The sequence below is a fragment of the Artemia sp. Qi Xiang Cuo genome, chromosome 2 (assembly GCF_049724085.1).
Source record: "Artemia sp. Qi Xiang Cuo chromosome 2, ASM4972408v1, whole genome shotgun sequence".
Taxonomy (NCBI): domain Eukaryota; kingdom Metazoa; phylum Arthropoda; class Branchiopoda; order Anostraca; family Artemiidae; genus Artemia; species Artemia sp. Qi Xiang Cuo.
In genome coordinates this window covers 49,209,550-49,221,710 of record NC_142795.1, presented here as the reverse complement: position 1 = coordinate 49,221,710, position 12,161 = coordinate 49,209,550, and the positions used below count along the sequence as shown (strand labels likewise).

The 12,161-nt window shown below is 36.7% G+C and overlaps 1 protein-coding gene and 2 pseudogenes across 1 annotated transcript in view; all 3 read right to left on the bottom strand.

Moving 5' to 3' along the window:
- The window catches only part of LOC148955321 (8-oxo-dGDP phosphatase NUDT18), a 210,832-nt gene that overhangs the window by 187,623 nt on the left and 11,048 nt on the right, over window positions 1–12,161 (bottom strand). The window contains 1 exon segment of the mRNA XM_089101510.1: window positions 1,778–1,932. Within this exon segment, the coding sequence (XP_088957636.1) occupies window positions 1,778–1,883 (106 nt within the window). The 5' untranslated portion in view covers window positions 1,884–1,932.
- LOC148955324 (uncharacterized) lies at window positions 6,346–7,170 on the bottom strand (annotated as a pseudogene).
- On the bottom strand, window positions 7,296–8,037 carry LOC148955323 (uncharacterized; annotated as a pseudogene).

The window sequence follows — 12,161 nt, the reverse complement described above, 5'->3', positions numbered from 1 at the left end:
AACGGCCCTACTCCATAGTAGCTGATGCTTAATTAATACAACAGTATACATAATTTAATCAAACATCAAGTGAATCAACTTTGTTAAACGAAGCTTTAAAATAAATATTGGCATTAACCGTCTATTCCATAAGAACTACGTGATTCCTTAGAAACGAATGGGCCACTCACATTTCCTCATGCAAATGATAATTTAAATCGATTGGCAATCTCAGAATTTTCCATCGATAACAACTAGGTTCAATTTGGGGCAAACTTACCGTTTTGCACAATAAAAAGCAATTAAAGCCGTTTCGCAGTGGAACGATCTTTTTAGCTACTTGAAAAAGGCAACTGAACTTCTAATTTCCGTTGAAATGAGCAGTTTCCCAATTTTGTAGGACCATTAGTTCGATACAATCACCTCTGGTAAAAAAAAAATCAAACAAATAAACACGCATCCATGATCTCCCTTTTCAGAAAAAAAAAAAGAAAAAAAGCCACAATTTCGCAGATCGGAGCTTGAAACCTCTATATTAGGATTATATGATAAGCTGGATTTAATGGTGTAAATTTCAGCAAAATCTCCTGCCCTCTTGGAGGTGGTTTTCCCCTTTTCCGAAAATCAGGCAGATTTTCTCAGGCTCCTAGCTTCTGGTGGGTCACCTTACATTTGATGAGTATTATATAATTGGAATTATCATAAAGAGCTGATTCTTTTAATGCATATGTTGTTATCAAAACTCCCTTTTTTGGAATTTCGGTTACTTTTAAGCCCACATCACTCCTTACTTACAGTTCATTACTGCGAACTATTTGACTGTTATATGACTTTATTTCTGCCAGTTTTAGATTTTAGTATGGCCCTTTATTACTCTTAAAAAAACCTTTTAAAATTAATCCCTGGACTTATTTGATTTTATGATTCCAATATGTTGGACGTGTAACTTCCTCTTTTTGGATTCAAGGTCTTTGATATATTCAATGAATCTACTTTTTTATACTGATTCTAAATATGTAAAATTCACTAATTTTTAAGTTATCGATAATGGTTATTAACATAAGTGAATTTACATAATATTAGGAGAAGGCTGAAACAAATGTAAAAAAAGAGGAGCGGTCCTAATGAAAATTAAACTAACAAACTCAAGATATCTTAGAATCCTGGGAAATAAGGTCTACAAATGAAGTACCTTATCTACAACAATATAAAACTTCGTATTTTTTCCGAAGAAGATGGTCCACGGATGTGCATTTCTTTCTTTGGCTTTTTTTTTTCACTAGCTATAATGTTGTTAAACCAGTGCAGTGCTTCCATTATACTGGAATTTTTTAAAGGTTGTCTCAGGTTTCTACCAAAGAAAAAGAAAACTGGACTTTCAGAGATCACCCCCAAAACTAACGTTCGTAAATAGGCTACATGAACGTTAGTACGAAATACAAACTGTTAACTTTTTTAAACGTTGATTTTTGTGGAAATTTTAAAGAACTTAATCTTTGGGGGGAAAACACTGAATTCAGGCATACTCAAAGCACTGAATCAATAGCCGTAGAACATTGGACGAAGACTCGTACAGGTAGAAACCAAAAATTTCAGCGTCCTTTTTAAGCAAAAAAGGTATTATTTTATATCATTTCTATCAGTGACTTTACTACTACACCAGTGATACTCTATGCAAAATGCATAGATAATTCTGGAGAATTGTTTGCAAGAAAAGATCAGAACTGGTTAATAAAAAAAAGAAAAAAAGAGAAATTAAAAATACTAAGTTTGCAAAATTTACTAAGTTCATGCATACTTTGGACTTCATTTTGCTGTTTCAATGTAAAATCCACATAATCTTCGGTAACTACTGGATCAAGTCCTTCTAAAAGGTCTTCTAGTTGATTGATGACAGACGACATTTTCAACTTATTATCTTCATTGCATTCTTAACATAGTTACCAGCATATGCTAGAAAGAAACGCCATTAAGCTAATGAAAAACTTAAAAAACGTGCATTTCTTTTTAGATTTGTACATTGGGGAGGATACCCATCCTATTCCTCTTAAGGATAAGCTATAAGTGGTATACATTTTGTATACCCGATAATGTATCTGGATATAAAGAAAATGTATGAGCCCTTATCAAATTATCAGATGTTCAATCTATATGAAAAATTAAAATGGTAAACTGGTTTTATTGCTCTAAGCAGAAAACTGGACTAAGTATGAATTCAATGGATCAATTGTTTGAGACGAAATTTTGCACAACCAAAACCCATTCCGTTCTTTGCATATAGAAGATGAATCATCCACCCATTCAGGGTATTAGCTTTAAATTCTGAAACCACACACAGTGGCGTATGTAGCCCCCCCCCCCCAAAAAAAAAAAAACAGGGAAATTTTTTAAGAGTTTAATCTCTTGCTCCAAGCAGTCCCCTTGCTTTTTTATACTTCTATAATATATAGGAAGTGCCGCACAGTAATAAAATTCATCCCCTTTACATATCTTTTTTTATATATATATATATATATATATATATATATATATATATATATATATATATATATATATATATATATATATATATATATATATATATATATATATATATATATCTGTCTAGATCCGTGATTCCCAACCTGGCGTGCAGGCCCCACCGGTGGGGCATCGCAATATTTTGGTGGGTCATGGGCAGGATGTGCACCCTTCGGCTAACTATACTTTAGACTAAGAGCCTTAATTTCAAAAAAAACAAAAAAACACTGTTTATGTGAATGACGACACATTCAAATTTATTTAAAGAGTATAAGATATATGATTGTATTGCATAAACGTTATACATTATGTAAAAGGTATTGTATTGAGATAATATTTTTCATTAGTGTAAAATATGTAGGCCTACACGAGGACGACCCGAAAAAAGATCCTTAGTTAATGGCCTTTAAAGCTTCAGTCAGGTGTATACACGCAAAATTTTCAATTACAAAATTAAAATATCACTAGAGGGGCATCAGGATTTTAGAAATGCCTAGGCGGGGCATGACTCAAAATCAGTTGGAAACCACTGGTTCACATCCATTGGCATTTTTGGCATCTCTTGCGCCCGGGGTAAAATCTTAATTTTAAGCCCCCCCCCCCCATCTCCCAAAAGTTTTCAGGCCAAAATTTCTCAAGAAATGGCGATGAAGATATCAGTCAGTGTCAAATAGACCCCAAAAATCGACCCTTGTTTTTAAAAGGAAAATTAGATTTGTTATACAAATCAATACAGTGTTTAAAGTGGTTGCAGGGCTAAACTTAAAGAGAAATATGCCGTCAGATGTATGAATTCCACATACATACCCATTACCAAGAATGGAAGAAATTTTAGAATCAATAGGAACTGCAAAATTAATTTTAATTTTAGATTTAAGAAGGGGATACTAGCAGATAAAAATTAATTCTGAAGACAAGGAAAAAAAACGGCGTTCGGCACGCCATTTTGACTACTTCAATTGAAATACATACCTTTTGCAACTTTTCAAAGAATAATAGATTATATTCTAAGACCATTACCATATACAAGAGCTTTTTTAGATGAAAAACAGAAGCAATAAAAAACGTTATGGCCCTAACTACAAAGAAAAGGTTTGGTCATTCCTGGGACTGGTAGGCTATTACCTTAAATTACCTTAAATCGCATCTTTTAGCGACTAAGGTTGAAGAACCTGAATATGTCACCAGGTAACGTTGACTCGATAATCTTCATGTCATGGTTCATGAGTGGGTTATCCCTATTTATATATATACAGGAATTGTTAACATAATTTCATATCACAGTTCATGAGTGGATTATCACTATTTTCATATATACAGGACAGTTTGGTTTCCTCTTCGGGTGTCACTAGGTGTATCGGCGGCAGGGCGTATTTGGCGGCTAAAGGGGGCGGATGGTACCTAATAGATTCTGCTCGATGATGCTGGTTCGTCCCACTGCGTCTTCACTGACTTGCCGCTCCAATCACAGTCAACACCAACCTTGAAGCTATCAACTGATCTGGCGGACACGGTAGATTCGCTGAGTGAATTCCACAGTGGAACAACGTGATTGGTGAAGAAGTTGAGCTTCTCACGCTTTCTTCTAAATTTTTGACGCAGTTTTATAGGATTTCCTCATGTTCTGGTGTGTTCACTGTGATCGAAAACAGACTTGATGGTGTCACTGGTCATCCTCTTAAATACGAGGATGACATCTCCTCTCTTCTACGGTACGTTAGGGTAGGAAGGTCAAGCTTTTCTGGTCGTTGCTCATAGGAGATTTGTTTTTAGCAAAAGGGAGCTTGGTTGCTCTACGCTGGACATTCTCAAGCATCTCCATGCAACACTTTAAGTGCGGGTTGGCAACCGACATGCCAAACTCAAGATGGGGAAAAACAAGGGCTGTGTAAAGCTTCTTGATAACTCTTGGTTGGCAACTTCTTACTGAACGCTTGATTGAACCAAGGACCTTGTTTGCCTCAGATGCTTGGTTCCGACAGTGACTATGAAACTTAAGCTTATCGTCAATTAATACCCCAAGGTCACGCTCTTCTTCGGCACTCTGAATGGGCATATTGGCACCTACAGAGTCAATCATATGATAATTATGGCAGGGATTGTTTGGACCAAGATGAAGGGCTTTGCATTTGTGTGGGTTGAACTCAAGCATCCAGGCTGTTGCCCACAGACAGAGGTTGTTGAGATCTTCTTGTAGAGAAGAGCAATTTTCTGTAGAGGCTGCTGGATCAAAGAGTTGGGAACCGTCTGCATACAGTTCCAAGCAATTCTTGACCACCTCAGGAGCCTCATTTATGTAGAAGTTAAACAGTGTTGGGCCTAGATTGGTCCCTTGGGGGACACCACTTAACATGAACTGGTATGGAGTAGATGAGGTCACCTTTTTCATCATATACAGCAACAATCTGGATTCTGTTGGATAGGAAGCTGTGAATTTACTGGACAACATCATTGTCTATCTGATATACTGACAGCTTGATCATCAGGTAGCAGTGAGACAATTTATAAAAGGCCTTAGCTTGATCCAGTAAGAACACATCAGCTAGGAAACCCTGCTCCAGCAGATCATTTATAGATCCATAAGCTAGTCTAATATTGGTTTTGATAGACATACCTTTCCCGAACCCATGTGCCCCCAAAAAGAAGCCCATTCTTGGTCATATGTGCTATGATTGTATCATTGACTTTCCCTTCATTAAGTTTGGCCACAACTAAGGTCAGGCTAATGGGTCAATAGTTCTCAGGCTAGGTTCTAGATATTTTTTTGAATATCAGAGTAATTATGGCTGCCCGCCAATCTGCAGGTACGCTTCTAGTCTGAAGAGACAGCTTGAATAGCAAACAGAGGGGCTCGGCTACTATATCTGCACGTTCTTTAAGGAGCCTCGGATGTATACCATCTGGGCCTTTAGCTTTGTTAGGGTCTAGTTTGCGCGACCTTTTCTTAATCTCGTCCATTGTGACATAAATTTTGGGCATTGGGTGCTAGACCACCCTGGGGGCAGGGCACGGTAGCTCGTCAGTGGGGTCCACTGAGAAATTGGATGCAAATGAGTTGTTCAGCAAATTTGCAAAATCCTCAGGATCTTCCAGATTTTTTCCTTCAGGGTTGAGCAGGAATGGCATAGTTCGTCTACTCTTATCTTTAGCAAATACGTATTTCCAGAACCTCTTTGGGTTGCCTTTGATGTTTAAAGCCAAATTATCTTCATAGTCACCTATGAAGTATCTAGTCAGTTACCTCAGTTTATACCTTGCTCTTGCAAAACAATCTGGAAAATGCCTTCTTCTTACAGTTCATAGCCCTTTTAATAGGCCAGTTCAGGTGTGGTAGTGTTTTTGGTGCCTTCACAAATGAAGATGAAGCACATGTCCTCTCAGCTTGGAGCAGAGTATTCTTAAAATTTTGCCAGGCTAGCTTAATGTCTCCCTTGACAATCACTTGGTTCCATTCTACTGCCAGTATTATCTCCCTGGTTTTGCTGTAATCAGTGTAAGTTTGTTTAGTGCAATTGTTTTTAGATTGACTAAGCAGCAAGTCATGGCAGATGCAGACGTGGTCGCTGGCACCAATAGAGGGGAGGTACTCAGTGTTCACTAGCAATCCTAGGTTGTTAGTGATTGTCAAATCAAGTAGGGCTGACGTTTGGTTATTCTTATACCAGGTCGGTTGGTCTGTTACCTGATATAAGCTATTACTAGCCAAATATTCAACATATGGGTTACTGACACCAGAACTTTGTTGATAACCCAATCCCTCAACCCATTTGACATCCGGTAAATTAAGGTCTCCAAGAAGAATTAAGTCCGGATTATCATTATTGGATGCTTATTCAGCCAACTGAATTAGAGCTTGGTAAGATGCAAGGGCATCTGGACAACTGGGTTTCTATATTTACAACATATCAGTAATGGCTTTCCCTCATTAACAATACTGACAAAAACACTCTTAACCAATGGGGAATAATCATGATTGACAGATAAATCTTTAACCAGTATTCCCTCCTTTGTGTAGATGGCAGTGCCTCTCCTAATAGACAAATTTGAGGACAGGCAATATCCAGGGATCCTGATATGGTTTTCTGCCAGTGGGTTGCTGGAGTTCTTGGGGTTCAATTCATAAATACACAGTATATCATAATCTTCAGTGGGGGCTGCCAATTTCAGTTCTGGAAGCCTGTTTGTCACTATATCAATGTGCGTGTAAAACAGTTTCAACACTTCTTTTCCACTGACTGGGTTGTTATTGTGTATTGCTTTTGGTAAACTTTTATAACTTGTGTTTGTTGAGCTAGAGCTCGAGCAAGAATGGAAAGAATTAATAATATCATCATCAATGCTAACATTACTAGAAAATGAAATAAATACAGTTAGGCTTGTTTCAGTGGGCAATGAAGTCAATGCTCCATTACTCCCCCGTTTTTTTTAAGTCTGATTCATTTTTCGTTTTACTCTTTCCGCCTTTGTGCAATCAAAGTGAAAGTGCACGTTCCCCTTCAGCTCTCTTGATTTAGCTACAATCTCCTTTTAAATCTTGTAACTATCTGTGAAGAAAAGAACAGGCCTAGGGCGGTCATTTGGTTTTGGAGAATTGTTTTCAAGTTGCTGTGGGTTCAGAACCTTGACAGATGGCAGGTTGTATGATTGGGCAAGATGGTCCTGAATAAACATTTCGATGTCAGCAGCCTCTTCACATGATTCTGGTCTTCATTAATAATACTGATGAAAACACTCTCAACCAATAGGGAATAATCATGATTGAAAGATAAATCTCTAACCTGTATTCCCTCCTTTGTTTAGAAGGCGATGCCTCTCCTAATAGACAAATTCGAGGACAGGCAATATCCAGGTATCCTGATATGGTTTTCTGTCAGTGGGTTACTGGAGTTTTTGGGGTTCAAGTCACAAATACACAGTATATCATAATCTTCAGTGGGGGCTGCCAATTTCAATTCTGGAAGCTTGTTTGTCACTGTATCAATGTTCGTGTAAAACAGTTTCAAAAGTTAAAGAAGTGTTGTCCACTTCTCAGTGTTGAAGTGGACCCAGAAAAGTCCACTGACTGGGTTGTTATTGTCTATTGCTTTTGGTAAACTTTTATAACTTGTGTTTGTTGAGCTAGAGCTCGAGCAAGAATGGAAAGCATCACTAATATCATCATCAATACTAATACTACTAGAAAATGAAATAAATATAGTTAGGCTTGTTTCAGTGGGCAATGGAGTCAATGTTCCTTTACTCCCCCGTTTTTTTTTAAGTCTGATTCAGTTTTCGCTTTTCTCTTTCTGCCTTTGTGCAATCAAAGTGAAAGTGCACGTTCCCCTTCAGCTCTCTTGATTTAGTTACAATCTCCTTTTAAATTTTGTAACTGTCTGTGAGGAAAAGAACAGGCCTAGGGCAGTCTCTTGGTTTGGGAGAATTGTTTCCAAGTTGCTGTGGTTTCAGAACCTTGACAGATGGCAGGTTGTATGATTGAACAGATGGTCTGAATAAACATTTGGATGTCAGCAGTCTCTTCACGTGATTCTGGTATTCCATATGCCACAATGTTAAGCAGACGTTTCTGTCTTTCTCTGTCCTCACGAATAATGTTTCTCACGTCACTTTCAAACTTCTTTGTACTGTCACTATGAGACTGGCTCAGCTTACTTTGAACTATGTCTTCTTTTTTATTTTCACCTCACCTAGTGAACATTTGCTTGCGACATCACTTTCTAAGTTGGAAATCCTACTATTCATGTTCACTAGTTCTTGCTTGAGATCTACTTGGAACTGATTAAGCAAAGCAGTTACAGCTTTTGAGATAGTTGATTCTATAAGCTTTTGAGTTGTGTCTGAGTCTAGACTGGTGTTTCCACTAACCATAGAAACTTGGCAAAACCATTCACACGTGAGTCTATCAGTCACTTTTCGGACAGTACATATTCTGACCGTGAGATCCCAATACACTCTGTGCATAACCATTTGTCACAACCTTCATATAATAAGGCTGAATACTGTTCATCAAGTTGGACTTGACAGCTAACAGATTCATCCTCGTTCTTTTCAGGACTTACTTGGATTCTCTTATTGTTTGTTTTGGGCGGCATTCGAAACTACAGACAAGATGGGTAATGTCAATATTCTTTCAAATTTCAATTCTCTGCAATAAAGCAAGTTGTTACTATCAGAGCTAACTCAGCAAGGAAATTTAATGAATTAATGTATAGATTTATTTATATTTTTCAAACTAGGGAGGGGGGGGGGGTAAAGTATTGGGGAGGGCTGGATTTAAAGGGGGTAAGTGCCTCAGGTGACATGCCCAGGGGGTGGCAAAACAAGCTAAAGATCACTTTTCCAGTTATATTGTGACACCTTTCCAGTGAAAAATGTTACTCGCAAATCTAACTGCAAACCGTGGATAAATAAAAAAATTTTGTACCTAATAAATGAACGAGATAAACTCTTTAAGGAAGGATTTTTCCAAGAAACTCGAAAGCTTAGAAACATCGTGGTTAGCGAAATCCGTAAAGCAAGAAAGGAGCATGGTGCGCACGTGCTCAATAAGTTATTGTATTTTGATCCTAAGAAATTCCAGAAAAGTGTCCAAGATCTCATGGGAAAGGTCGCTTCAAAGTTTTTCGTACTGGACAGTAATCGTGACCTAGTGGGTGCAGATGTCATAAAAGATCATTTTGCTTCAATTTGTAAAATTTACCCACCACTCCAGCATATACTGGTCAACAGTGCAGTGAGTGACATTCCTGTGATTGAAATTCATTAGATTCAAGTTAAACTCAAAACTCTTGACACAAATAAGTCAATATACCCAGGTGATATCCCTACTAAATTGATTGTGGAATGTGCCCAGTTTTTAAGTGTATCTCTAACTGCTATTTTTAACCGATGTTTTGTAGACGGTATTCTTCCAGTGTGTTTTAAACGAGCTATTATATCTCCTAGACCAAAAACTAATATCTCAAGAGTTCCCTCTGACTTAAGACCAATATCTAAAACCCCCATTTTCTCTAAAATCTTTGAAAGTTTTATTTACCATTTCCTTTTTGACAATATTCATGATAAAATCAACCCAAATCAGTTTGGCTTTAGGCCGAATCATAGCACCACGCATTGCTTAATTATATACTTGATACTATTTTCAAACATCTTGAGTTAAATAGTTGTTACGTTGAGGCTTTTTTTGCTGATATCAGCAAAGACTACGACAATTGGGATCATCGGACAGTTTTACATAATGCAAGGGCCTTATGTGTAAGAGATTCGGTTTTACGTAAGATAGATACATTTTTGTCTGGCTGTGAGCAATGTGTAGTCATCCCTAACGGGGATTCATCAGGTTTTTTCTTGATTTCCTGTGGAGTACCTCAAGGGACTAAGTTAGGTCCTTTAGCATTTTTAATAGTTTTTAATAATGTTTAAGCAAGTTTTGACAACACTTTTGCATTTGTGGATGATTTGACATTGCTGGACCTTTGCCAAACATCTAATACTCTGAATGTTGCACTCAATTAATTAACGGACTATCTAAGAAACAATCTTGTCAATTATTAACTAAACTTAAGCATGCCCAGAAGTAGTTGTATATTTTTATATTTTTTTTAAAATATACCCCCTATCAATAATTACCTTTGCATACCAAATTTAAATCCTGTTAAACTGCTTGGTGTGCAGTTGGACAACAACCTTAACTGGAACTCCCACATTTCCCACTTATTTAAGTCAGGTTGTTTTCTCCTTAAATCTTTCTCTCTTCTCAAACGGTTCTCCATATCAATCCAAAACCTTAAAGTAATTTATTTTTCATATGCAAGGCCCTGTCCGGAATATGTTTGTTCTGTCTGGAACCCTTGATTGAGCAAAGACCAATATTCTAAAATTGAAAGTATTAAAAAAAGAGCAATAAAAATTATTATTGGGACGACCTATGCTACATGCGATGAAGGTTTGGCTAGACTTGAACTTATTACATTGGAATCTCAAAGTCACTTCCTTATTATGAAATTTGGTCAGAAATGCCTTAGTTCTGATTATCCTTGACGTTTTCTCCCTCCCTTTAAAAAAAACCCCCAATCCTTCCTAACACAATACTCAATGCTCATAGAGCTCCAAATACCCAAATTGACCTGTATCCCCAAATGACGACCGTGAGGTACAAAAACTCTTTTGTCCCCTATTTTGTTTTCCATTTTAATAATTGATATAACTTTTGTTTCATGTTTATCCCCTAACATCTGTTTAATTATTGATTAAATTTTTTGTTTTATGTTTATCCCATAACATTTGTTTTGTTATGGTAATTTTGATGCGCTTATGCTAGCTTTTGTGCTATTTTAGCCAATAAATCATATTCTATTCTATAAATTACAAAGAAAAACTTCACAAAAGAAGAACTAATTCAGCATTTTAAATGGTCTAAATTACAATAGCCTACCTGAGTGTTTTGTCAAGCATAGTTACATGTTTTTAGTAGTTTTTCCCTTCTGTTTACCTTAAGGGTTCATTTTCGCATTGAGATCATAGAGTGAAGTAATGGGTTTGAGTAAGGCTTTGATAGTTGTCTGTTGCCCAGCTAGGTAGTTCCCCCTGTTAATAGTTTCAAGTTTCCTTGAAACTTGAAAAGTTGAACTAATTCTTTAAAAGTTGAAAAAGTTCTCTGAAAAGTTGAACTAATGTCAATATTCTATGTTGAAAACTTTTTGAAATATAAGTGATAAACACTAAGCTGCAGAAACTAACATTAATTGTTCCCAGGCAAAGTAAGCATAATCGTAGCTTTGCCTACATTTTTATATTATTTACATTCAATACTTCAGCAACTAAATGCCAGTTGAAGAGGAAAATAAAAGTTTTTCTAACTGTTAAAAGCCTGCCATAATTGGAATTGTTGCTTGTCTTAATTGACAGATAATGATATTAAGGATTCTTTATTTCTGGGAACATAGCCTAAACTCTAAAAAACAGAATTTTGACAACAATAGATACATCAAAAGAATTGACTTTTAATGCTGATTCCAAACACATAAATTCATTCAGTTTAATGTTGCCCATCAAAAGCTATAAGCTTGAAAAGGTTTACCTGATTTTCAAAAGAGAGGGGAAACACCCACTAAAAATCAATGATTCTTAACGAAAATTGTACCATTAATTCAACCTATCAGAGAACCCTACTATAGAAGTTTCAAGCTCCCATTTGAAAAAATATAGATTTTTTTTTTTTTTTGAAAAAGATCATGGATACACGATTTATTGATATCTGATGTATACCAGGTGCACAAGCATAGTGTTTTACCCAATGGTACATTCTATTCACTGCAGGATGGACTTGGTTTTGATCGAGGTGCTTTAGCAGTTCCAGTTGCCTCCCCTCCTATGGTAGGCCTACAATTTTCCATCAAACTTATTCCCTGTTAAATACTATATATCCCAAAATAAGTCCCCCCCCTCACTATTCAGTCAGGCATTTCTGCCGGTTACTTCTGCTATTCTGTTAACAGTGAAATATTCTCTGGTTTGCTCAAGTACTTTATTGAACTTCTGTTGATTGTCACTAAGGCTTCCTTCACGTCATTCTCTGTTGGCAGCCCTCTTGCCTAGAATAGTGCCATCTTTTAAATCGAAGAAATTATTATGCATATTTTCTTTTCGGTCCATCTTATTCCTAT